The sequence below is a fragment of the Balaenoptera musculus genome, chromosome 1 (assembly GCF_009873245.2).
Source record: "Balaenoptera musculus isolate JJ_BM4_2016_0621 chromosome 1, mBalMus1.pri.v3, whole genome shotgun sequence".
In the NCBI taxonomy this organism is placed as follows: Eukaryota; Metazoa; Chordata; class Mammalia; order Artiodactyla; family Balaenopteridae; genus Balaenoptera; species Balaenoptera musculus.
The window spans coordinates 113,033,773-113,058,672 of record NC_045785.1 but is presented as its reverse complement, the minus strand read 5'-3'; the positions used below and the strand labels follow the sequence as shown (position 1 = coordinate 113,058,672).

The 24,900-nt window shown below is 37.4% G+C and overlaps 1 protein-coding gene across 9 annotated transcripts in view; it reads left to right on the top strand.

Annotated features, from left to right (window-relative positions):
* ASH1L (ASH1 like histone lysine methyltransferase) overlaps positions 1-24,900 on the top strand; it is a 213,573-nt gene that overhangs the window by 135,181 nt on the left and 53,492 nt on the right. For all 9 annotated transcript variants that reach the window (XR_005017158.1, XM_036831168.1, XM_036831148.1 and 6 more), the window contains one exon: positions 11,552-11,646. Coding sequence is in view for 8 of the 9 variants with exons in the window: in XM_036831168.1 (XP_036687063.1) it covers positions 11,552-11,646 (95 nt within the window). In the remaining variant the exon portion in view is untranslated. The remainder of the gene's footprint in view (positions 1-11,551; positions 11,647-24,900) is intronic.

The window sequence follows — 24,900 nt, the reverse complement described above, 5'->3', positions numbered from 1 at the left end:
GTCTGTTCTTGGTGGGAAAATCTAGCAGTTTTCTCACATGATTATCATATTCACAGAGATCATAACATTACATCTCTTCAAACATCAGCATTGCAAAAATTAGGGGAACAGCTGTTACAGATTCAGTAACTTATCCAAAATGGCTGTTGTGCAAGATATCAGTTTTACTTTCTCAGTTCCTCTTTGTAGTTAAGTCTCCACTCTAAGGTGGAGATTTTACCACATAAATTTTTTTTTAATTTTATAGAAATATAAACATTTGATTTACACAGTTGTGTTAATTTCTGCTGTACACAAAGTGACTCAGTTATATATATACTTTTTCATATTCTTTTCCATTATGGTTTATCACAGCGTATTAAATATAGTCCCCTGTGCTATACAGTAGGACCTTGTTGTTTATCCATCCTATATATACTAGTTTGCATCTCCTAATCCCAAACCCTCAATCCTTCCCTCTCCAACCCCCACCCCCTTGGCAACCACAAGTCTGTTCTGTATGTGAGTCTGTTTCTGTTACTTAGATATGTTCATTTGTGTCATATTTTAGATTCCACATATAAGTTATTATCATATGGTATTTGTCTTTCTCTTTCTGACTTACTCACTTAGTATGATAATCTCTAGTTGCATCCATGTTGCTGCAAATGGCATTATTTCATTCTTTTTTATGGCTGAGTAGTATTCCATTGTGTGTAGATAGATAGATAGATAGATAGATAGATAGATAGATAGATAGATAGATATACAGATATACACACACACACACCCCACATCTTCTTTATCCATTCATCTGTCAGTGGACATTTAGGTTGTGGACCTTTAGGTTGTTTCCATGTCTTGGCTATTGTCAGTGGTGCTGCTATGAACATAGGGGGTGCATGTATCTTTTTGGATTATAGTTTTGTATAGATATATGCCCAGGAGTGGGATTGCTGGATCATGTGGCAACTCTGTTTTTAGTTTTTTAAGGAACCGCCATACTGTTTTCCATAATGGCTGCACCAGTTTACCTTCCCACCAACAGTGTAAGAGGGTTCCCTTTTCACCACACCCTCCCCAACATTTATTGTTTGTAGACTTTTTATTTATGGCCATTCTGACTGGTGTGAGGTGGTACCTCATTGTAGTTTTGATTTGCATTTCTCTAATAATTAGCGATGATAAGCATCTTTTATCTGCCTATTGGCCATTTGTATGTCTTCTTTGGAAAAATGTCTATTTGGGTCTTCTGCCCATTTTTCAATTGGGTTGTTTGGTTTTTTGTTACTGAGTTGTATGAGCTGTTTGTATATTTTGGAAATTCTTGTATCCTGCCACCTTGCTGAATTCGTTTACCAGTTTTAGTAGTTTTTGTGTGGAGCCTCTAGGGTTTTCTTTTTTTTGTTGTTAATATAAATTTATTTATTTATTTATTTATTTATTGGCTGCATTGGGTCTTCGTTGCTGTGTGCGGGCTTTCTCTAGTTGCGGCAAGCGGGGGCTACTCTTCGTTGCGGTGCGTGAGCTTCTCATTGCGGTAGCTTCTCTTGCTGCGGAGCATGGGCTCTAGGTGCGTGGGCTTCAGTAGTTGTGGCACACGGGCTCTGTAGTTGTGGCTCGCAGGCTCTAGAGCGCAGGCTCAGTAATTGTGGCACACAGGTTTAGTTGCTCCACGGCATGTGGGATCTTCCCAGATCAGGGCTCGAATCCGTGTCCCCCGCGTTGGCAGGCAGATTCTTAACCATTGCGCCACCAGGGAAGTCCTAGGATTTTCTGTATATAGTACCATGTCATCTGCATCTAAGGACAATTTTACCAATTTGAATACCTTTTATTTCTTTTTCTTGTCTGATTGCTGTGGCTAAGACTTCCAATACTATGTTAAGAGAAGTGGTAAGAGTGGGCATCCTTGTCTTGTTACAGATTTTAGTGGGAAGCTTTCAGCTTTTCACTGTTGAGTATTATATTGACTCTGGGGTTGTCATAAATAGCTTTTATTATGTTGATATATTCCCTCTGTACCCAGTTTGGTAAGAGTTTTTATCATGAATGGGTGTTGAACTTTATTGAATGCTTTTTCTGCATCTATTGAGTTGATCATGTTTTTATCTTTTCTTTTGTTGATGTGGTGTATCACATTGATTGATTTGAGTGTGTTGAACCATTCTTGTGACTCTGGAATGAATCCAACTTGGTCATGGTGTATATCTCTTACCACATACATTTGTTTAGTGATTTCTGATTAAGTATCATTAATTTGATGTAAAATAAGGCCAATTTTATTTATATACATTGATATACACAGTATAATGTTAATTAATATACAAAAATCTTCTTGTAATATGATTATAGCAACTAGAGCAACATGTTTCTAAGGGTTCAGAATCAGCTACTGGTTGGAAACCTCTATAAAAGTTTTAATTTACTTTTCTGTTAGAAGTATTTTATTGCCCTTTTCAACTCACCTACAAAGATGAGGAACCAAAAGCCTTCCAACTCTCCTCTATCAAATTTCACATGGGAGACCTATAACTGTAGGAAAATACTATTTTATTTTATCTTGTTTTATTTTATTTGGCTGCACTGGGTCTTTGTTGCGGCGCTCGGACTTGTCTAGTTGTGGCACCCGGGCTGTCTAGTTGCAGCGTGCAGGCTCCAGAGCGCACGGGCTCAGTAGTTGTGGCGCACGGGCTCTCTAGGTGTGGCGCGCAGGCTTAGTTGCCCCGCGGCAGGTGGGATCTTAGTTCCCCGACCAAAGATCAGACCCGTGTCTCCTGAATTGGAAGGCAGATTCTTAACCACTGGACCACCAGCGAAGTCCCTGTAGGAAAATCCTCTTACTCTAAAATCCCCATATTTGTCAGTGTTCCCGACCTGCCAAGGGTGATACTTCTTACTCCCTTTAAATTATGGGATTCCATAGGCCATAGAATAAATAGGAGGCCAGTTTCCTGAGAGGACTGTATAGGTATCATTTACACTTATGAAGTGTACATCTTGTCCTTATTAGTGATCTTGTCATATAAAATTAAATAAGATTCTTCATGGTTACAAATTTGGTTTATCCAATTATATATTATACTGAACTTACATAATTTAACTCCATGGTCATCAAAAGTATAGAAGCCGTTAGGTAATAGAAAATATATTTGTTGGTCTCTGCCCCCAGTTTCTGATACAGGACTCCTAAAATCCTTATAATTTCCTAAGGGATAGGAAAATTTAGGAGCGTTTCTAGTTCTAATATTTGTCTTTGACTCTATCCCTGACACAGGGCTCCTAAAACCCTTGTAAGTTCCTAAGTGATAAGAGCACTATGAGCATCTTTTTTTTTCTAATAAGGCATCTCTGGGTGGACTCCTGGATGGCCCTTGGTCATCAGAAAGTCCAAGCCATGATTAGAAGTTTGGAATTTTCAGCCCCATCCTGCCATCCTCCGGAAAGGAAGAGGGCCTGGAAATTTGAGTTAATAATTGATCATGCCTATGTTAGAAAGCCTCTATAAAATCCCAGTAGTACAGAGTTCAGAGATCTTCCAGGTTGGTGAACAATTGGAGGTACTAGGAGAGTGACACACCCAGAGAGGTAATGGAGGCTCTACACCTCTTCCCACATACTTTGCCTATGCATCTCTTCCATCTGGATGTTCACCTGTATCCTTTATCATGTCCTTTAATAAGCTGGTAAATGTAAGTAAGTGTTTCCCTGAGTTCTGTGACTGGTGACCAGCTATAGCAAATTTATCAGACCTGAGAGAGGGGGTAATGGGGACCTCCAATTTGTAGGACATAAGTTGTGGGTAAACTGGGGACTTACTGTTTTCAGTTGATATCTAAGGTAGAGTGGAGGCAGTCTTGTGAGACCGAGCCCTTAACCTGTGGGATCTGACAGTGTCTCCAGATAGGCGGTGTTAGACTTGAGTTAAATTTTAGGACACCTAGCTGGTGTGAAGAGAATTGGTTGACGTAGTGAAAAACTTCCACACATTTTATGACCAGAGGTGTCAGAAGTCAAGTGTTCTGTGTAAAAGTAAGGTGATACACAGGAAAGAAACTCACAGTAGGGAAGAACTGGGTGTTTCGCACATAGGAAGGAAAATGGGTTTTTCGAAATGGGAGCATAAAAAGCAGTTTACATTATATGTACACAGGCATACCTCAGAGTCACTGCAGGTTCAGTACCAGACCACTGCAATAAAGTGAATATTGCAAGAAAGGGAGTCACACGGAGGTCTTGGTTTCCCAGCGCATGTGAAAGATATATTTATACTATACTGTAGTCTATTAAGTGTGCAACAGCATTATGTCTAAAAAAACAATGTACATACCTTAACTAAAAAATACTTTATTGCCAAAAAGTGCTAACCGTCATCTGAGTCTTCAGCGAGTTGTAATGTTTTTGCTGATGGAGGAGGGCCTTGCCTCAATGTTGATGGCTGCTGACTGATCAGGGTGGTGGTTGCTGAAGACTGGGGTGGCTGAGACAGTTTCTCAAGACAAAGCAGCAGTTCAGTTTGCTGCATCTTTGACTCTTCCTTTCATGAATGATTTCTCTGCAGCATGCAGTACTCTTTTTTTTTTTTCTCTCATGCAGTGCTCTTTGATAGCATTTTACCCACAGAACTTCTTTCAAATTGGAGTCAATCCTCTCAAACCCTGTCACTGCCTTAGCAACTAAGTTTATGTAATATTCTAAATCTTTTGTTGCCATTTCAACAAAATCTTCACAGCATCTTCACCAGGAGTAGATTCCATCTCAAGAAGCCACTTTCTTTGCTCATCCATACAAAGCAACTCCTCATCCGTGAAAATTTTACCACGAGAGTGCAGCAGTTCAGTCTCACCTTCAGGCTCCCCTTCTATTTCTAGTTCTCTTGCTATTTCCACCACATCTGCCGTTACTTTCTACACTGAAGTCTTGAACCCCTCAAAGTCACCCATGAGGGTTGGAAACGACTTCCAAACTCCTGTTAATGTTGATATTTTGACCTCCTCCCGTGAACCACGAATGTTCTTAATGGCATCTAGAATCTTTTCCAGAAGGTTTTCAATTTCCTTTGCCCAGATCCATCAGAGGAATCACTATCTGTGGCAGCTGTAGCCTTATGAAATGTATTTCTTAAATAATAAGACTTGAATGTGGAAATTACTCCTTGATCCATGGGCTGCAGAGTGGTTGTTGTGCTAGCAGGCATGAAAACAACATTAATCTCGTTGTACATCTCCATCAGAGCTCTTGGGTGACCAGGTGCATTGTCAATGAGCAATAATGTTTTGAAAGGAATCTTTTTTCCTGAGCAGTAGGTCTCAACAGTGGGCTTTGTCAACAGATGTGCTGTCATCCAGGCTTTGTTGTTCCATTTGAAAGAGCAGAGGCAGAGTAGATTTAGCATAATTCGAAAGAACCCTAGGATTTTTGGAATGGTAAATGAGCATTGGCTTCAACTTAAAGTCACCGGCTGCATTAGCCCCTAACAAGAGAGAGTCAGCCTGTCCCTTGAACCTTTGAGCCAGGCACTGACTTCTTCTCTCTAGCTATGAAGTCAAAATCTGTTGTTTAGTGTAGCCACCTTCATTAATGATCTTAGCTGGATCTTCTGGATAACTTGCTGTAGCTTGTACATCAGCACTCGCTGCTTCACCTTGTACTTCGATGTTAAACCTCATGAACCAACCTCTGCTAGCTTCAAATTTTTCTTCTGCAACATCTTCACATCTCTCAGCCTTCATAGAACTGAAGAGAGTTAGGGCCTTGCTCTGGATTAGACTTTGGCTTATGGGAATGTTGTGGCTGGTTTGACCTTCTATCCAGACCACTGAAACTTTCTCCATGTCAGCAATAGGGCTGTTTTACTTTCTTATCATTTGTGTGTTCACTGGAGTAGCACTTTTAATTTCCTTCAAGAACTTTTCATTCACAGCTTGGCTAACTGTTTGGCGCAAGAGGTCTGGCTTTCGGCCTGTCTCGGCTTAAGGCGTTGCCTTCCTCACTAAGCTTAATCATCTCTAGCTTTTGATTTCAAGTGAGAGACGTGCGACTCTTCCTTTCACTTGAACTCTTAGAGGCCACTGTAGGATTATTAGTTGGCCTAATTTCAATGTTGCTGTGTCTCAGGGGATAGGGAGGCCTGAGGAAAGGGAGAGAGACAGGTTTGAGGTTTGGGGGTGGGAGACGGGGGCGGCGGGGATTGGCTAGCTGGTAGAGCAGTTAGAGCACATACAACATTTATTAAGTTCACCGTCTTATATGGGCATGGTTTGAGCCTCCCCAAAACAATTACAAGAGTAACATCAATGATCACTGATCACAGATCACCCTAACAAATAAAATAATAATGAAAAAGTTTGAAATATTGTGAGAATTACCAAAATGTGACACAGAGACATGAAGTGGGAATGCCCTTGGAAAAATGGCACTGTAGACTTGCTCCAAGCAGGGTTGCCACAAAACTTTCAATTTGTAAAAAAAAAAAAAACACAGTACCTGCAAAGTAAAATAAGGTAAGGTGTGACTGTATATATAATATTGTGAACAGTTTTTTAGGTTAGACCAATCAGCATGTATCTTTTTTTTTAAAACAGAAATTTTATTAAGTTCTCCTGTAAGCTTATAATTTATATTAAGAACATTTACAGGATTTTTTTTTCTTAATTTAAGGCTTTGGAACAATATACCAGTTAAAAAGTATTTAATTCCGGTTTGTACAGTGATCACCTAATAACTTCAGGGTAATATAGAAAGATTAAGAAGAAAGAAAAGGTCTTTATTATACACTCATTAAAATATAATATTTACTACAGTTAAATCAGTTTTATAGTCCTAGGTAATTCTTATTTTGCTGATCTTGAGTTAAACAGTCTGCTTTCACAAAATCATTTGTTTCCTGGCTAAAAGTTTCCTGGAAATTCTAGCTCTCTCCCTCTTTACAGTCCAACAAGTATCTGTTTAAGGTGATGCTATCAGTTAGTACAGGGAAGTCTGTACCCATAATCTTATTGCCACTAGTATCATTAGTCAAAAATAACTGAGATAGTCATTTACTGAGGGTTTTTTGATATTTCTTCCAGCAGTCTTAGTCATAAAGATTTAACCAAAAATTGCTCAGAGAATGAAAACATTATAGAAAGGTAAGACACTGACAATTCTCCATAGTCTTCTAATGCATCCAATAAAATGTATGTTATGATTATCACTAGCTGACAAGGATTTCAAACCTAGGGAAAAAAAAAAAGTTCTTGATAAAGAGGATAAAGTTTTTGACAGTTACGGTTCCAATCAAGTATAGGAACATTAGTGTACTTTTCTCCAGTCTTAAAAGTACACAGTGGGACTTCCCTGGTGACACAGTGGTTAAGAATCTGCCTGCCAGTGCAGGGGACATGGGTTCGAGCCTTGGTCCAAGAAGATCCCACATGCCGCGGAGCAACTAAGCCCGTGTGCCACAACTACTGAGCCTGCGCTCTAGGGCCCGTGAGCCACAACTACTGAGCCGATGTGCCATAACTACTGAAGCCCGCGCGCCTAGAGCCCGTGCTCCGCAACAAGAGAAGCCACTGCAGTGAGAAGCCCGCGCACTGCACGGAAGAGTAGCCCCTGCTTGCCACAACTAGAGGAAAGCCCATACACAGCAGCAAAGACCCAACACAGCCAAAAATAAAATAAATAAAATAAATTAAAAAATTTTAAAAACAGCATTCACTTTATTTTAAAAAAAAAAAATGTCGGGCTTCCCTGGTGGCGCAGTGGTTGAGAGTCTGCCTGCCAATGCAGGGGACACGGGTTCGAGCCCTGGTCTGGGAGGATCCCACATGCCGCGGAGCAACTAGGCCCGTGAGCCACAACTACTGAGCCTGCGCGTCTGGAGCCTGTGCTCCACAAGAAGAGAGGCCGCGATAATGAGAGGCCCGCGCACCGCGATGAAGAGTGGCCCCCGCTTGCCGCAACTAGAGAAAGCCCTCGCACAGAAACGAAGACCCAACACTGCCATAAATAAATAAATAAATAAATAAATAAATAAATAATTAAAAAAAAAAAATGTCAGCGGCTTCCCTGATGGTCCAGTGGTTAAGATTCCATGCTGCCACTGCAGGGGGTGAAGGTTCTATCCCTGGTCAGGGAAGTTCTGCAAGCCACACAGTGTGGAAAAAAAAAAATTAAAAAAACTAAGTGTGGGAATAAGTCCTTGGTGTGAATTACCAGCTGTCTGGGAAACTTCTAAGATAGTTTGAGTATAAAAGACATCTTAATAGTTTTATTATTTTGAGTTTTGGGCCTAGATTAGAGTTGACAAGATTTGAAAATAAGATGATAAATACCTAAAGCCAAGAAATGACTGTAGACAATATTTAAGATAAACATAATAGCATTAATTGCATAATAGCAATTAATGATTATTAGGAACACTAACTTTTTATATTTTTCCTTAAATAATCATATATTTTTCTCCCATATGATGGTGGATTTGCCTGTTTTAATTAGATATCCTCCCATCCCAATGATAAATTATTAAAACTAATAATCTACCAAAGAGAGAGAAAGTTGGCCACAAATACTGAATTGGTTACATTTATAAATAGAACATTGTGAAAGGCAAACTAACTTCTTTTGACAATAAAGGCAAAAGAGTTTTTTTCATTTACACACTTACACATACTACTAGTAGTCTCATTTTTGCAACTTCAGCCATAGGCCAGAGTAAACACCTGTCACAGCAACTTTTTTTTTTTTTTTTTTTTTTTAAACTGTCCAGCCTACTGTAAGTTACGGCAGTTTTGTATCTGAAATGGCTACTCTTCATTCCTACAGGTATAAAGATTTTCTCCTGTGATTTGAACTGATAGTGGCACACAAATGAATACCCAGAAAATGCCAGGAATGTTCAGAATCTCCAAGACAAACTGACAGAGGCAACCAAATTCTCTCTCTTAATATACCACTCCTCAGAGCTCACACAGAATGGAGTATTTAAAACAATGAGAGAGCTTTCCATGTTGTTGTAACCAACAGGGAAATAAATGGTTATGTCTAAATTAGAACCAAAGTCAGACTTGGCTAAGAACTAGGAAAACAGTTTCTCACATGATTATCATACCCATAATGATATTATGCATCTTAGGTATCAGCATTGCAAAATCAAAGATAAATTTGAGATTTTTAGGGACTCAGTTGGTAATTGATAGGATATATTCAAGGTTTCATTTATTTGAGGGCGTAAAACTATGCAGGTGACCCTGAATTTTTTTGTGGTTTTGCTTGTCTGTTCACTTCAGGGTGCCAGGTATTTTCTTTCGTGACTACTGCCCCCTATATGCTTGCTTACCCTGTTGGCACCAGGGTAAAATACCAGTTTTGCTTCCATTTCTTTGTTAGCTAAATGAAAACTTTTATGTTATTTCTCTAAGTAGTTTGGATGTGTCTTGAATCTAGTAAGGTGTAGACCAAATTTTCTTTCATGCTGAGTGCTTGGTTCTAGACACAGTTGTTTTCTTGATCTATTTGACTTTGATGATGAAGAAATATAGTTTTTAGTTGGTTAAAAAATTCATCTTTGTGTTCACAATCATTTTGGGGGGCCACTTTTTTAAAATGAGAAAAGTGGTCTTATAAGTAGAACAGTCTAGCATCTTTCCTTTCCTTCTTTGTAACTGTCCCCCAAACTACTTACCACTGCCTTTAAACTTTCACATGACTTAGTTTCTAACTTTACCTGGACTGCTTCAGCCTCCTTTCATTTCTTCTAATTCTCCAATCTCATTTAAACTTTCATCTTATACCAGCTATTTCCTCTGCCTGATCTTCCTCCATTTCCCAGATCCTCTCCTGAGTATCAGTAACGTTTACATTTTAGCTTCATGTCACTTCCTTAGAAAAGCCTTCCCAAATTACTTGCTATTCATCACATTTTAATTATTTGCCTAGCATTTATTATTTTCTGGGGTTTTTTTTTTTCATTTTCTTAGTTTTTCTTATTTCCTTATTGTATGTCTACCCAAGTAAACTGTCTTTTTCTCTACTGTTTCTTAGTACTTGGAACAGGGCCTGGACTTAATGAGTGCTCAGTAATTGTTGAATAAATAAATGAATGATCCACTAGAAAGAACCAGTCTTCAAATAAGAACTAAAGGTTCTACAAATAACTTACTTCTTTGGATCTCAATTTTCTCATCTGCAAAGTGTGTATTAACATACCTACTTGTTACAAGATACAATAGACTAGACTTGTTTTTGAAAGGCAGTATGTCATAATTCATGAAAGAAATATATCCACCTTGCTTTATTTACTGGAACTTTAAGCCAAAATAAAATCAGAGTCGACTGAATGAGGCTCTCTTCTTTTTCTCATTTCCTTTTTCCTCCCTTCTTTTTTCCCCTTACTTTTATGTATCTGTGAAATCTCTTCAGGTTTTGATCTCATAACAAACATTAGGAACACAGACCCAGTAAGATGAGTGGAAGAGGTAAAAGCTGATGGGACATGGTGGAATAAAATAAAACGAATAGTAGATAAATAGGAGTTTAGCAAGAAACTAAGGTTTACATCTTGAATCTCCTTGCCAGCTACAAAAAATAAAGCAAGTCAGTTAGCCTTGTAGAGCATCAGTTTTCAAATCTGTAAACTAGAGTTAACGTTTCTTACCTACTTCACGGGATTGACATAAATGATAATATGTGAAAGTACTTTATAAACTATAAATCATTAACCAAATATAAGGCAGTCATTATGATCAGATCTGAAATTTAGGTTCCTTCTGCAAAACTGTTGGAGAATGCTAGTGCATTGGAGATGCATTGGAGAATGCATCTTATGTATAATTCCTAAAAGGCAATTCCAGAAATTCAGATTGTAAAAATATATGAAAATACTTAGTATCCCTCCCCCCAAAAAAAATGGGTTTAAGATTTAAGCCACTGTTAAAACAAATACTCTTTTTTTCCCCAATTCACAATTTTATTTACAAACCAGATATGTATGTAAGTCAACTATTTTTGATATGTAGAACAAGTCACACAAAATAGTTCATACACATAAACCATTTGTTATTGTTAATTTTCCTTGTCCCTTTTTGTGAGAGTCACATGAAATGACTAGTTTGGAATCAGAATTATAGAAAAATAACATACTTTTAAACATACTTTTAAATAACATACTTTTAAGTGTAGTGTAGTAGCTACACTTTTAAAAAATTATCACTCTAAATTGTGAATTTGGAATTTTGCTACTTTATGAAATCTTATCTATAGCTCAATTGGATTACATAAACATTTTTAATTAATTAAAGCCGCCCAGTATTTTTGCATAAATTACTGTGAAGCCAAGTTCATTTCTTATTATATTTATAAAGGTGATTTTTAACTCAAAATAGTATCACATTTTGTTAAATTGAGTATAATGGACCTGCAACACTATGTTAGTTCCAGAGGTACAACATAGTGATTCGATATTTCTATACATTACAAAATGATCACCACTAAAACAAATATTCAATAGAGTGATTTTTTTTTTTTTCTATTTTACCACAAAAGGAAATTTCATTGCCTCTCACTGTTTTCCATTCTTTTCTAATCACAGCCCAAAGAGCCGATTGATCCAATTAAAGAAAGAGAAGCTGGAATACACTCCGGGAGAGCATGAATATGGATTATTCCCAGCCCCCATTCATGTCGGTGAGTACTCAGTATACACAATATATTACTGAGAAGAAATGGTATTTCTTGAGTTTGGGTGAAATGTCTTTGTGTTCTTATTATTTCTACATCTCCAGTGGGGTCAAGTCTTTACCATTTAATTATAGTTACTCTGAAGAATTTTGCAAACCCTTTTGCCGTCTAGGGGTCAAATGACATAAATCTTTTTCACCGGAGTTTCAATAAACAACACTATATCTGTAACATTTAATTCTCTAAGTAAGTCATCTAGGAAAACCCAACTATTCATTACTTCAGTTTCAAGTGTTTTCTGTGTTCAAAGGGAGATGATTTGTGGATATGTAATAATCAAAGGAAAAGGGCCCACTGCTTTTTCTGATTGTTTATATGCTTGAAAATTGATCAAGATTTATCTCTCTATTTATTTTTGGGGAAAATTCTAGTCTTTGTTTAGCATTTCAATAATAATACCTTCCAGGATCATACTGTTGAGCTTATCAGATAAGTAAAGTGTACCTAGAAGGCATCCTGGATTTCCTGGATTGGCCTCATCCAGTCCATCTCCAAGTTCTGTTATTTTCATCCTTGAAATATATCCTACTTCTCTTCAAATTCCATTGCCATTATTCAAGTCCATGCCACTATTATCTTTTGCTCAGGCCATTGCAACAGCCTTCTAACAGATCTGTCCACTTCCATTCTTGCTCCCTTCCAATCTACTCTCCACACAGTAAAAAGGGAAATGATTTTATAACTTAAACTAAATCGTACTTAAAACCTTTCAGTGGCTCACCATTAAACTATAAACTCCTTACCCCAACTCTTGGGAATGATCTGGTTCCTGACTACCTCATTTTTCTGCCTCTGTTGTTTCCCATATTTCCCTTAATCACTGTATTGTGTGTCATGCTGGCCTTCTTTCAGATTCTAGACCATACCAAACTCTTTCCAACCAAAAGATCATTATGCTTATTATTACCATTGCCTGCAAAGCTCTTCTTCAAACTTCCCATGGTGGATTTCTTCTCATCCTTTGAGGATGAGCTAAATGTCAGTACCAGCTTAAATATTATTTTCTTTAAAATTTTTTTCCTGATTATCCTAACAAAAAGGGTTCCTCCCTCTATATCAAGTCTGTATCACAGCACCCTGTTTACTTTTTTCTATAATCTATAATTACTATATTTGTTTACTCATTTAGTAATGCCTCCTCCACCAGATTATAAGCTCTAGGAGCACAGGATCATTTGTCTTTCTTATTCTCCTTTGATTTCCCTGTGCTTCGTACATAATAGGAGTTTAACAAATATTGGTTATACAATGAAAGAAAAGGAGAAATTAGAATACATAATTGAATATAGGATGAGATTTTTTTTTTCCAGGAACAACTTACTTGTGTAGTAGATGTTGATCTGGTGCTTTTAGTGTTCTCTTCAACTATGACTTTCTTGACTCTCTTGACTATGGGGCTTTTCTGTGTGTTATGATTATCTAGTTCCTTTTTTCTCCCCAGAGGGCCCAGCGCCAGCAATGTATGTAAAGCAACAGGGGTAGACAAGTTCTGCAATAAAGATTTGTTTGCTTTAATTATTCTGTATTGGGTGGCTAGAGAATAGTTTAAGTACAACATAGCATTACAAGGTTTAATTCTCAGCTAGATAACTACTGTTGCTTACTTAAGAAAGGTAATAGTAAGTAAGTTCCGTATTCTCTGGGCTTAGTGCCACAGTTCTTTTGAAAGAGCCTTTTGTTTTTAGTAGTGAGGTCATAGCAGTGGAAGAAGATTCTCAGCAGATTTAGCTATTTCCTAGAATGTGCTAATGATAAATAGGCTTTGAAAATAAGAGGTAATTTTAAAAGTTCTGTGTAAAGGAAAACATGACCATTTTGGTCTCACTGGTTTTGCTCTGGATGGGAAATTGGCTAATTCATAACTCAGATTTTGGAAGGAAGCTCTGACTATTCAAGGGGGTGATTGAGTCAGTTAATTCCAAGGGAGATGAGATGAATAATGGATAGGCCAATATTTCTGTCACATATCTGGCATGAATAGTGGTAAAGAGGTCCAGAATGGAAATCCCTTAATTTAAATAAAGATTTTCTCTCTCTAAATCCCCACTTTAGTCTCTTACTAAGACTAATCTGTACTCAGTGGTCTGCAAATTAAGTAAATAATGGAAAAATCTATCCAAGTAGTGGCCCTTTTTTCCTGTGAAACAAGACATAAAATCAGGCTGTTACAGGATACAATTTTTTTTTCTGGACAGTGCTGTTTTGTTGTTCAGATAATAATTTATGATTAGGATAGGGAGGGAGGCCAGTCAGCTGTTTCAAACAGGTCACTTCCAGTATCATATAAACAAAGAGCATGACTTTGAGTCAGCCAGACCTAGGTTCATCTCTGTCTTTGCGATACTAGTTATGTGAATAAAATAGTTATACAGATAAAATAATAATGCATCTTATCATCAATGGAGTCATTCAATAAATGGAAGGTAATATTTATTTTTTAATTTTTAATGAAATCAGGTTTCTTTATCTCTTTAGAGAAATACACTTCAAAAAAATTTACTTTTTATGATAAATACTCATTTATCAAACTGTATATTATACCTTTACATTTTTAGTCAATTGATTTTTTACAACAGTGCCACAACAGTGCCACAACAGTTCAATGAGGAAAGCATGGTCTTTTCAACAGATGGTTACTGTGATAGCTGGATATGCACATACAAAAGGATAAAGTAACTCAAAATGGATCATCAACCTAAATATAAGAGCTAAAATTATAAAACTCTTAGAAGAAAGCATAAGAGTAAATCTTTGTGACCTTGGGTTAGGTAATAATTTCTTAGGTGTCTGACACCAAAATCATGTACAACAAAAGAAAAAAAGAGACAAATTGAACTTCATCAATATTTAAAACTTCTGTGCTTCAAAGAACACCATCAAGAAACTGAAACAACCCACAGAAAGGGAGAAGCATTTTCAAATCATATATCAAATAAGAGACTTGTATCCAGAAACCCACATATATAAAGAACTGTTATAATTCAATAATAAAAAGACAAACAACAGAATCTTTTCAATGAGTAAATGATTTGAATTGATCTTTCTCCAAAAAAAGATACAGAAATGGTCAATAAGCACATGAAAAGATGCTCAACATCATTAGTCATTAGGGAAATGGAAATCAAAACCATAATGAGGGGCTTCCCTGGTGGCGCAGTGGTTGAGAGTCTGCCTGCCAATGCAGGGGACACGGGTTCGAGCCCTGGTCTGGGAGGATCCCGCATGCCACGGAGCAACTGGGCCCGTGAGCCACAGTTGCTGAGCCTGCGCGTCTGGAGCCTGTGCTCTGCAGCGGGAGAGGCCGCGATGGTGAGAGGCCCGCGCACCGCGATGAAGGGTGGCCCCCACTTGCCACGACTGGAGAAAGCCCTCGCACAGAAACGAAGACCCAACACAGCCATAAATAAATAAATAAAATTTAAAAACAAACAAAAAAAAACCATAATGAGATTATCACTTCACACCCACTGGAATGGCTTTAATTAAAGGATTAATGAGGGTGTGAAGAAACTGGAACCCTCATACATTGCTGGTAAGAATGTGAAGTGGTGTAAACCTCTTTGGAAAACATTTTAGTAGTTCCACAACAAGTTAATCACAGATTTAATATAAGACCTAGCAATACTGCTGCTTAGGTACATACCCAAAAGAATTGAAAACATACATCCAAAGGACTTCCCTAGTAGTCCAATGGTTAGGACTCCACGCTTCCACTTGGGGCAGGGGGAGGGGGTGTACGATCCCTGGTCAGGGAACTGGAATCCCACCATGCCGTGCATAAACAAAATGTGATATATCTGGACAATGGAATGTTATTGGGCAATAACAAGAAATTAAGTACTGAGACATGCGACAACATGGGTGAACCGTGAAAACATTATGCTTTGTGAAAGAAGACGGTCACAAAACACCAAGTGTTTTATGATTCCATTTATATGAAATGTCTAGAATAGGCAAATACATAGAAACACAAAGTAGATGAATGGTTTCCAGGGACTGGGGGTAGGGGAGAATGTGGAGTGACTGCTAATGGGTACAAGGTTTCTTTTGGGGATGATGAAAATGTTCCCAAATAATGTTGATTATATTAGTCAGAAGTCTCCAAGGAAACAACCAATAAGATATATAGGGAGCAAGGTTTATTTTAAGGACTTGGCTTACGCAGTTGTGGAGGCTAGCAAGTCCAAAATCTGCAGGGTAGGCTGGCAGCATGGAGACCCAGGAAAAAGTTGATCTTACAGCTCAAGGAGTCTGAAGGCAGTCTACTGACAGAATTCACTCTGTGGAGGTCAGTCTTTATTCTTTTGAGGCCTTCAGCTGACTGGATGAATTCTACCCACGTTATGGAGAATAATCTGCTTTCCTTGGAATCTTTTGATTTGTATGTTAATCTCATCTAAAAAATACTTTGACAGGCACATCTAGAATCATGTTTAACCAAATATCTGGGTACTGTGACCCAGCCAAGTTGGCACATAAAATTAACCATCCTGTAGTGATGGCTACACACTCTGTATACTAAAACCCACTGAATAGTACATTTTAAAAAGTTGAATTTTATGGTATGTGAATTTTGCCCCAATAAAGCTGTAATTTTGAAAATGTATATTATATTTATGTTGGTTTGGTCAGGCATATATTTATAAAAATTACAGTGATTATACAATACAAAAGAAAAATTTTAATGCTTTGAGCTTTATGTTCACAGCTACTTTTAATGTTAATTTAAACACTTTTTTGTAGAGTAGGAGGATAGATTGTTCAATAAAAGAATTTCAAGCATAAAAAACATATAATATTAAGATAAAATTCCCCAGAATAAGTGAAATAGAAATAATGTTCAAGGATAAAAAGAAATGATTTAATTTTCTAAATGTTAAAGAAGGGAGTATTCCTTTTTTAATGAATAGTGATAAGTATTAAATCCCTGTGGTATGCAGGTTCATCATGTTTAAACACTATAACCAAATATTACATCATTTGCAACTGTTTAAACTTTACATTTAAAAATGCATAAGGGGATTCATAATTTTTCAAAAGTCTTCTGGGGAGTATGAGAGCAAAAAAAGTGAAGACATAGGCTTTCACATTTGGCTTCTGGCATCAGTTAGGCCTTGAGTCAAATTCCACCTCCAACAATTACTAACTGTGTGACCCTGGGCAACTTGACACATCTCAAGGCCTCAAATTCTTTAGTGTAAAATAGAAATTAGTATGAATATTAAATAAAATAATGCATGTAAAATACTTAGCACAGTACCTAACACAGTAATCATTCAATAACTGGTAATTACTGAATTGAAGCTGTTTTTGCAGTAGACTTATCAGTCAGCGAGAATCCATTACTTAGTACGTAGGCCCTCCTTCTTTTTACTCTGACAGTTGTTGTGAAATATATCGTCATACCCTTTTCTGCTGAGCTCAGAAAAGAATTCAGAATCCTTTTCAACATAGCTTTTGTCATTTGCCCCTACAAGTCATTCAGACTTAGGCCAAATCTTGACTGCTTTTCCTGATACAGTGGAAAGAACATAGGCCTTATGTGCAGAAAAGAATTAAAATAGCAGACCTAAGACTTCTATTCTTAGAAAGTCCTGCTTACAAGGTTGGCCATTAGCTGGCATCTGGAAACTTGAATAGTAAACAGTTCCCTCTATTATAAAACTTTCCCTAGATGGTAGGAGAGTCTTACTGTGCCTACCATGTATAAACTGTATGGTTTCTGCTGAACACTTGGTTTCATTCTTAGAGAATGGAATTTTGGTACATCCTAGGCAGAGGGTACCTAAATGACCAGCCACCAGTTAAAACCTTGGGTGCTGAGTTCTAATGAGCTCTCTTAATAGCCAACATTTTACATGTATTGTCACAGTACATTGCCAAAGATTGCATCTTGCATGACTCTACTGGGAGAGAACGTTTGTAAACTTGTGCCTGGTTCCCTCCAGATTTTGCCCAATGTATTTTTTCTCTTTATGGATTTTGCTTTGTGTCTTTTTGCTCTACTAAAGTATAGCCATGAGTCTGACTATATGCTGAGTCCTCTGAGTCACCAGACCTGAAGGTGGTCTTGGGGACCCTCGACACACCTTTGAATCAAACACAAGAGACTCCTCTTTTCATTTCACGCTCTTGTAGCTAGGTGATCTTGAACAAGTTAATTATCTACTCTACATCTCAGCATCTTCACCTATATATTGAGACTGTTTCCAACCTGAGTTGTGAGGATTAAATGATATTTATTTTGAAATAATTAACACAGAGTGGATACCCCCTCCCCTTGGTTTACTATGACCAAGTAAAGTTGTCCCTCTGTATCTGTGGGGTATTGGTTCCAGGAGCCTCCTCACGTATTAAAATCCAAGGATGTTCAAGTCCCCTATATAAAATGGTGTAGTATTTGCATATAACCTACACACATCCTCCTGTAGACTTTTAATCATCTCTAAATTACTTATAATGCTGTGTATATAGTTACCAGCACTGGGCAAATTCAAGTTTTGCTTTCTGGAATTTTCTGGAATTTTTTAAAATTTATTTTTGATCCAAGTTTGGTTGAATCCACAGATGCTTAGAACCCACAGATATGGAGGACTGACTGTACTCAATGTCAGTGAGAAGAGTAAAGCCATCCCACTTATTTCTAGAAAACTGGTAGATAATAATGAACAGAAATCAGTAAAATATTAAACAGACAATAAGGGAACAAAGGTTTGAAAACAGCAACAAAATTAATAACCTCTCGCTGCACTGATCAAGACAAAGGAAGAGGTAACACAAATTACCAGTATCCATACTAATGATCCTACAGTCATTAAGAGGCTAATAATATAAATAAATTTATGCCAATATGTTTAACAATATATGAAATGGGCAAATTCCTTACAAAATACAACTTATAAATGAAATTAAACATCTGAATATCCTATAATTGTTTAAAGAAATTGAGTTCCTTACTAAATCTTTCACATGAAAAATTCCAGAACTGGGGCTTCCCTGGTGGCGCAGTGGTTAAGAATCCGCCTGCCAATGCAGGGTACACGGGTTCGAGCCCTGGTCCGGGAAGATCTCACATGCCGCGGAGCAGCTAAGCCCGTGCACCACAACTACTGAGCCTGCGCTCTAGAGCCCACGAGCCACAACTGCTGAGCCTGCGTGCCACAACTACTGAAGCCCGTGTGCCTAAAGCCCGTGCCGTGCAACAGGAGAAGCCACTGCAATGAGAAGCCCGCGCACTGCAACGAAGAGTAGCCCCCACTCTCCAAACTAGAGAAAGCCCGAGCACAGCAACAAACACCCAATGCAGCCAAAAAAAAAAAAATTTCCGGAACTAAACGGTTTTCCCTTGTGAACTCTTATATATATTTGAGAAACAAATAACACCAGTCTTAACACAAACACTTCGTGAAAGTAGGGGAGAAACAATTCCCAACTCGTTTCATAAGCTTAGTGTAACCCTGATAGAAAACCTGACGAAGACTTTAGTTGAAAAAAACAACTACAGAACAAAGTTGATTATAAACTCTTAGAACTAGAAAGGAATTTCCTCAGTGTTATATTGAATAAAAAGCAGATCATACTTAATGATAGGATATTGAATGCTTCCTTCTAAAATTGGAAAGAAGGTAAAAATGTTCACTCTATTTACTTCTTTTCAGCATTATTCTGAATGTCCTACCAGTGCAATAAGGCAAGAAGATGAATAAAAGTCATAAAGATCAGGAAGGAAAAAGTAAAACTGTTTCTGTTTGCAAATAACATGATCGTGTATGTAGAAAATCCAAAGAGATGCACTAAAAAGTTACTACAACTAGTAGCAAGGCTACTGGGGAAAAAAAATCAGTATATAAAAATCAATTGTAGGGCTTCCCTGGTGGCACAGTGGTTGAGAATCTGCCTGCTAATGCAGGGGACACGGGTTCGAGCCCTGGTCTGGGAAAATCCCACATGCCACAGAGTAACTAAGCCCGTGAGCCACAACTACTGAGCCTGCGCGTCTGGAGCCTGTGCTCTGCAACAACAGAGGCCACGATAGTGAGAGGCCCGCGCACCGCGATGAAGAGTGGCCCCCGCTTGCCGCAACTAGAGAAAGCCCTAGCACAGAAACGAAGACCCAACGTAGCAATCAATCAATCAATAAATAAATCTAAAAAAAAAAATAATCAATTGTATTAAAAAACTAAACACACTCCTACCATACAATCCAACAATTGAACTCCTTGGTATTTACCCAAAGAAGTTGAAAACCTAAGTCTGTGCAGTAACCTGCACACAGATGTTTAAAGCAGCTTTATTCATAATTGCCAAAACATGAAAGCAACCAAGATGTCTTTCAGTAAGTGAATGGATAAACTGTGGTACATCCAGATGGTGGAATATTATTCAGCACTGAAAAGAAATAGCTATCAAGCCATGAAAAGACGTTGAAGAATTTTAAATTCATAGTACTGAATGAAAGAAGCCAATCTGAAAAGGCTACATACTGTATGATTCCAACTAAATGACATTCTGGAAAGCAAAACTGTGGAGACATAAATAAGATCAGTGATTGCCAGTGGTTTGAGGGGAAGGAAGGATGAATCTACAGAGCACAGAGGATTTTTAGGGCAATGAAACTATTCATTATGACACCTTAATGGTGAATACATATCATTATACATTTGTCCAAAGCCGTAGAATATGCAATACTAAGATACTAATGTAAACTATGGACTTTGAGTGATAATGATATGTCAGTATATGTTCTTGAGTTGTTAACAAATGTACAGCTCTGGTGGAGGATGTTGATAATGGGGTAGGCTATGCATGTTTAGGGGCAGGAGGTATATATAAAATCCCAAAATCTCATAACATAATACAAAAATGTCTAGGTTTGAACTGAAAATCATATGTCATACCAAGAACCTGGGAGATCTCAAACTGAATTTTAAAAGGCATCAATGTATGCCAACACCAAGATATTAGAATTATCTGACAAAGATTTTACAGCAGTTATGATTTTTGAAAAACACTTCAACAAGCAGTTATAAACATGCTTAAAACATAAAAAGAGAGAAAGCCTTGGCAAAGAAATGAAAAATAGGAAAAACAAATATAATTTTTAGAATTGAAAGATGCAGTAGCTGAAATTAAAAGCTCGGGGATAGACTCAACAGCAGAATGAAAGATATACAGGAAAGAATCAGTGAACTAGGTGATGGAGTGTTACAAGTATTACCCAATCTGAACAAAAGAGAAAATAGACATTTAAAAAAAAACAAACCAGAGGCTATGGGACCATAACAAAAGAGCTAATATTTATATTCTTGGTGTCCTGGAAGGAGAAAAGAAAGAAGATAGAGATAAAAAAAAGTACTTGAGTAAATAATGGCTTGAAAACTTCCCAAATTTGTCAGAAGACATAAACCTTCTGATTTCAGAAGATGAGCCAAACCCAGAACAGGGTATAGTCAAAGAAATCCATGCTGAGACACATGATCAAACTTGAGCATACTAAAGACAAAACAATTTTAAAACAATGAGAGAGAAATGACTCCATATCCATAGGGGTAAAATGAATCAAATGACAGTGGGTTTCACGTCTGAATTCATGTAAGTGGCACATTTTTCAAGTACTGAAAGAACTGTCAAACCAGAATCCTATACCCAATGAAAATATCCTCCTTTCAGGAATTGAGAGAAGCAAAGGATTCTTAGGTTTGTTGCCAGCAAATCTATCCTATGGGTAAAGGAAGTTCTCTAAACAGAAAGAAATAAAAGAAGGAACCTTGGAACATCAGGAAGCAGAAAGAATACAGTAAGCAAAAATATGGGCATTTACAATAGGCGTTCCTTCTCCTTTTGAGTCTTCTAAGTAATTGTTTAATGGATGAAGCAAAAAATTTTAACACGGTTGTACTTTTATTTTTAACAGCTTATTGAGGCACAATTCACCCATTTTAAAGCACACAGTGGTTTTGGTATATTACATTATTAATTTTAACTTGAGGTAAAATATACATAACTTAAGTTTTGCATTTTGACCATTTTTAAGTATAAGGTTCAGTGGCACTAAGTACATTCACGCTGTTGTGCAACCATCACCCCTGTGCATTTCTAGAACTTTTTCATCATCCCAAACTGAAACTCTGTACCCATTAAATAACAATTTCCTATTTTCCCCTTCCCGCAGCCTCTGATAACCACTGTTCTTCTTTCTAGCTCTACGAATTTGACTATTATAGGTACCTCATATAGGCGAAATCTTACAATATTTGTCCTTTTGTGTCTTCCTGATTTCACTTAACATAATGTCTTTATGTTAACATAAGGTTCTTCCATTTTGCAGCATATATGAGAATTTCATTTCTTTTTAATGGTGGATAGTATTCCTTTGTGTGTGTGTATGTATACATACGCACACATTTTGTTTATCCATTCATCTGTCAATGGACATTTTCTAGTGTTTTCACTTTTTTGCAATTGTGAATAATACTGCTATAAACATTGGCTTACAGAATTCTCTGTTGAGGACCCCCGCTTTCAGTTCTTTTATGTGTGTACCCAGAAGTGTAATTGCTTTATCATATGGTACATCTACAGACTATACCATTTTACATCCCCACCAGCAAATCTTAAGAGTTCAGTTTCTCCACATCCTTGGTAATACTTGTCATTTTCTGTTTTTTTCCATAATAGCCATCCTAACAGATGTGAAGCAGTATCTCGTTGTGGTTTTGATTTTCATTTTCCTAATGATTAGTAATGTTGAGCATCTCTTTATGTACTTATTGGCCATTTGTATATCTTCTTCACTGAAATGTCTACTCAAGTCCTTGTCTTTTTTTTTTTTTTTTAACAGTAGGACCTTGTTGGTTATCTGTTTTATATATAGCAGTGTGTGCATGTCAATCCCAAACTCCCAATCTATCCCTTCCCCCCACGCTTCTCCCCTGGTAACCATAAGTTTATTCTCTGAGTTTTTGAGTCTGTTTCTGTTTTGTAAATAAGTTCATTTGTATCGTTTTTTTTTTTTTTTTTTTAGATTCTGCATGTAAGCGATATCATATGATATTTGTCTTTGTCTGTCTGACTCACTTCACTTAGTATGATAATCTCCAGGTCCATCCATGTTGCTGAAAGTGGCATTATTTCATTCTTTTTAATGACTAATATTTCATTATATATATGTACCACATCTTCTTTATCCATTCATCTGTTGATGGACATTTAGATTGCTTTCATGTGTCAGCTATTGTAAACAGTGCTGCAGTGAACATTGGGGTGCACGTATCCTTTCAAACCATGTTTTTCACCAGATATATGCCCAGGAGTGGGATTGCTGGATCATATGGTAGCTCTATTTTTAGTTTTCTTAGGGAACCTCCACACTGTTCTTCATAGTGGCTGTACCAATTTACATTCCCACCAACAGTGTGGGAGGGTTCCCTTTTCTCCACGCCCTCTCCAGCATTTGTTGTTTGTAGATTTTTTGATGATGGCCATTCTGACCATGTGAGGTGATATCTCATTGTAGTCTTGATTTGCATTTCTCTCATAATTAGTGATGTTGAGCATCTTTTCATGTGCCTCTTGACCATCTGTATGTCTTCTTTGGAGAAATGTCTATTTAGGTCTTCTGCCCATTTTTTGATTGGGTTGTTTGTTTTTTGGATATTGAGCCACATGTGCTCTTTGTAAATTTTGGACACTAATCCCTTGTTGGTCGCATCATTTGTGAATATTTTCTCCCATTCTGTGGGTCGTCTTTTTGTTTTGTTTGTGGTTTCCTTTGCTGTGCAAAAGCTATTAAGTTTAATTAGGTCCCATTTGTTTATTTTTGTTTTTATTTCCATTTCTCTGGGAGATGGATCGGAAAACATATTGCAAGCAGCCATACTCCAATAAAAATTAATTTTAAAAAAGAGAAAAACATATTACTGTAATTTATGTCAAAGAGTATTCTGCCTATGTTTTCCTCTAAGAGTTTTATAGTATCTGGTCTTACATTTAGGTCTTCAATCCATTTTGAGTTAACATTTGTGTATGGTGTTGAAAAATGTTCTAGTTTCCTTTTTTTACATGTAGCTGTCTGGTTTTCCTAGCACCATTTATTGAAAAGACTGTCTTTTCTTCATGGTATTTGCCTCCTTTGTCATAGATTAATTGACCATAGATGCATGGGGTTATTTCTGGGCTTTCTATCCTATTCCATTGATCTATATTTCTGTTTTTGTGCCAGTACTGTGCTGTTTTGATGACTGTAGCTTTAGAGTATAGTCTGAAGTCAGGGAGCCTGGTTCCTCCAGCTCCATTTTTCTTTTTAAAGATTGCTTTGGCTGGGCTTCCTTGGTGGCACAGTGGTTAAGAATCCGCCTGCCAATGCAGGGGACACGGGTTTGTGCCCTGGTTTGGGAAGATCCCACATGCCACGGAGCAACTAAGCCCGTGCACCACAACTACTGGAGCCCGTGCGCCACAACTACTGAAGCCCGCGTGCCTAGAGCCCATGCTCTGCAACAGGAGAAGCCATGGCAATGAGAAGCCCACACATCGCAATGAAGAGTAGCCCCCGCTCGCCGCAACTAGAGAAAGCCCAAGCGCAGCAATGAAGACCCAATGCAGCCAAAAATAAATAAATTAAAAAAAAAAAAAAGATTGCTTTGGCTATTCGAGGTCTTTTGTGTCTCCATGCAAATTTTAAGATTTTTTTGATCTAGTTCTGTGGAAAAGGCCATTGGTAATTTGAAAGGGATTGAATTGAATCTGTATATTGCCTTTTTTTTTTTTTTTTTTTTTTTGCACCACACAGCTTGCAAGATCTTAGTTCACCAATCAGGACTGAACCCGGGCCCACAGCAGTGAAAGCGCTGAGTCCTATCGACTGGACTGCCTGGGAATTCCCAAGTCCTTGTCCATTTTTGAATTGAGTCATTTGTTTTTTGTTCTTGAGCTTAGTTCTTTATATATACTGAATATTAATTCCTTCTTACATACTTGATAAATTGGAGAATATCTTTATTACAGGGATAGAGAAAACCACCAACTATATAAACAACAAAGGATAATTTTAATTACATTAACTACCATATTGGAGATAGCAGCTCTAGCAATCTGGGTTGAATGTGGTTGTTTACAATAGCTATGTTAAAATTACAGATTTTTAGGTAAGGTTAAGAATGAGGCAAAAGACAGAGTTTGGTGGAGAGGATTTAATTTTAA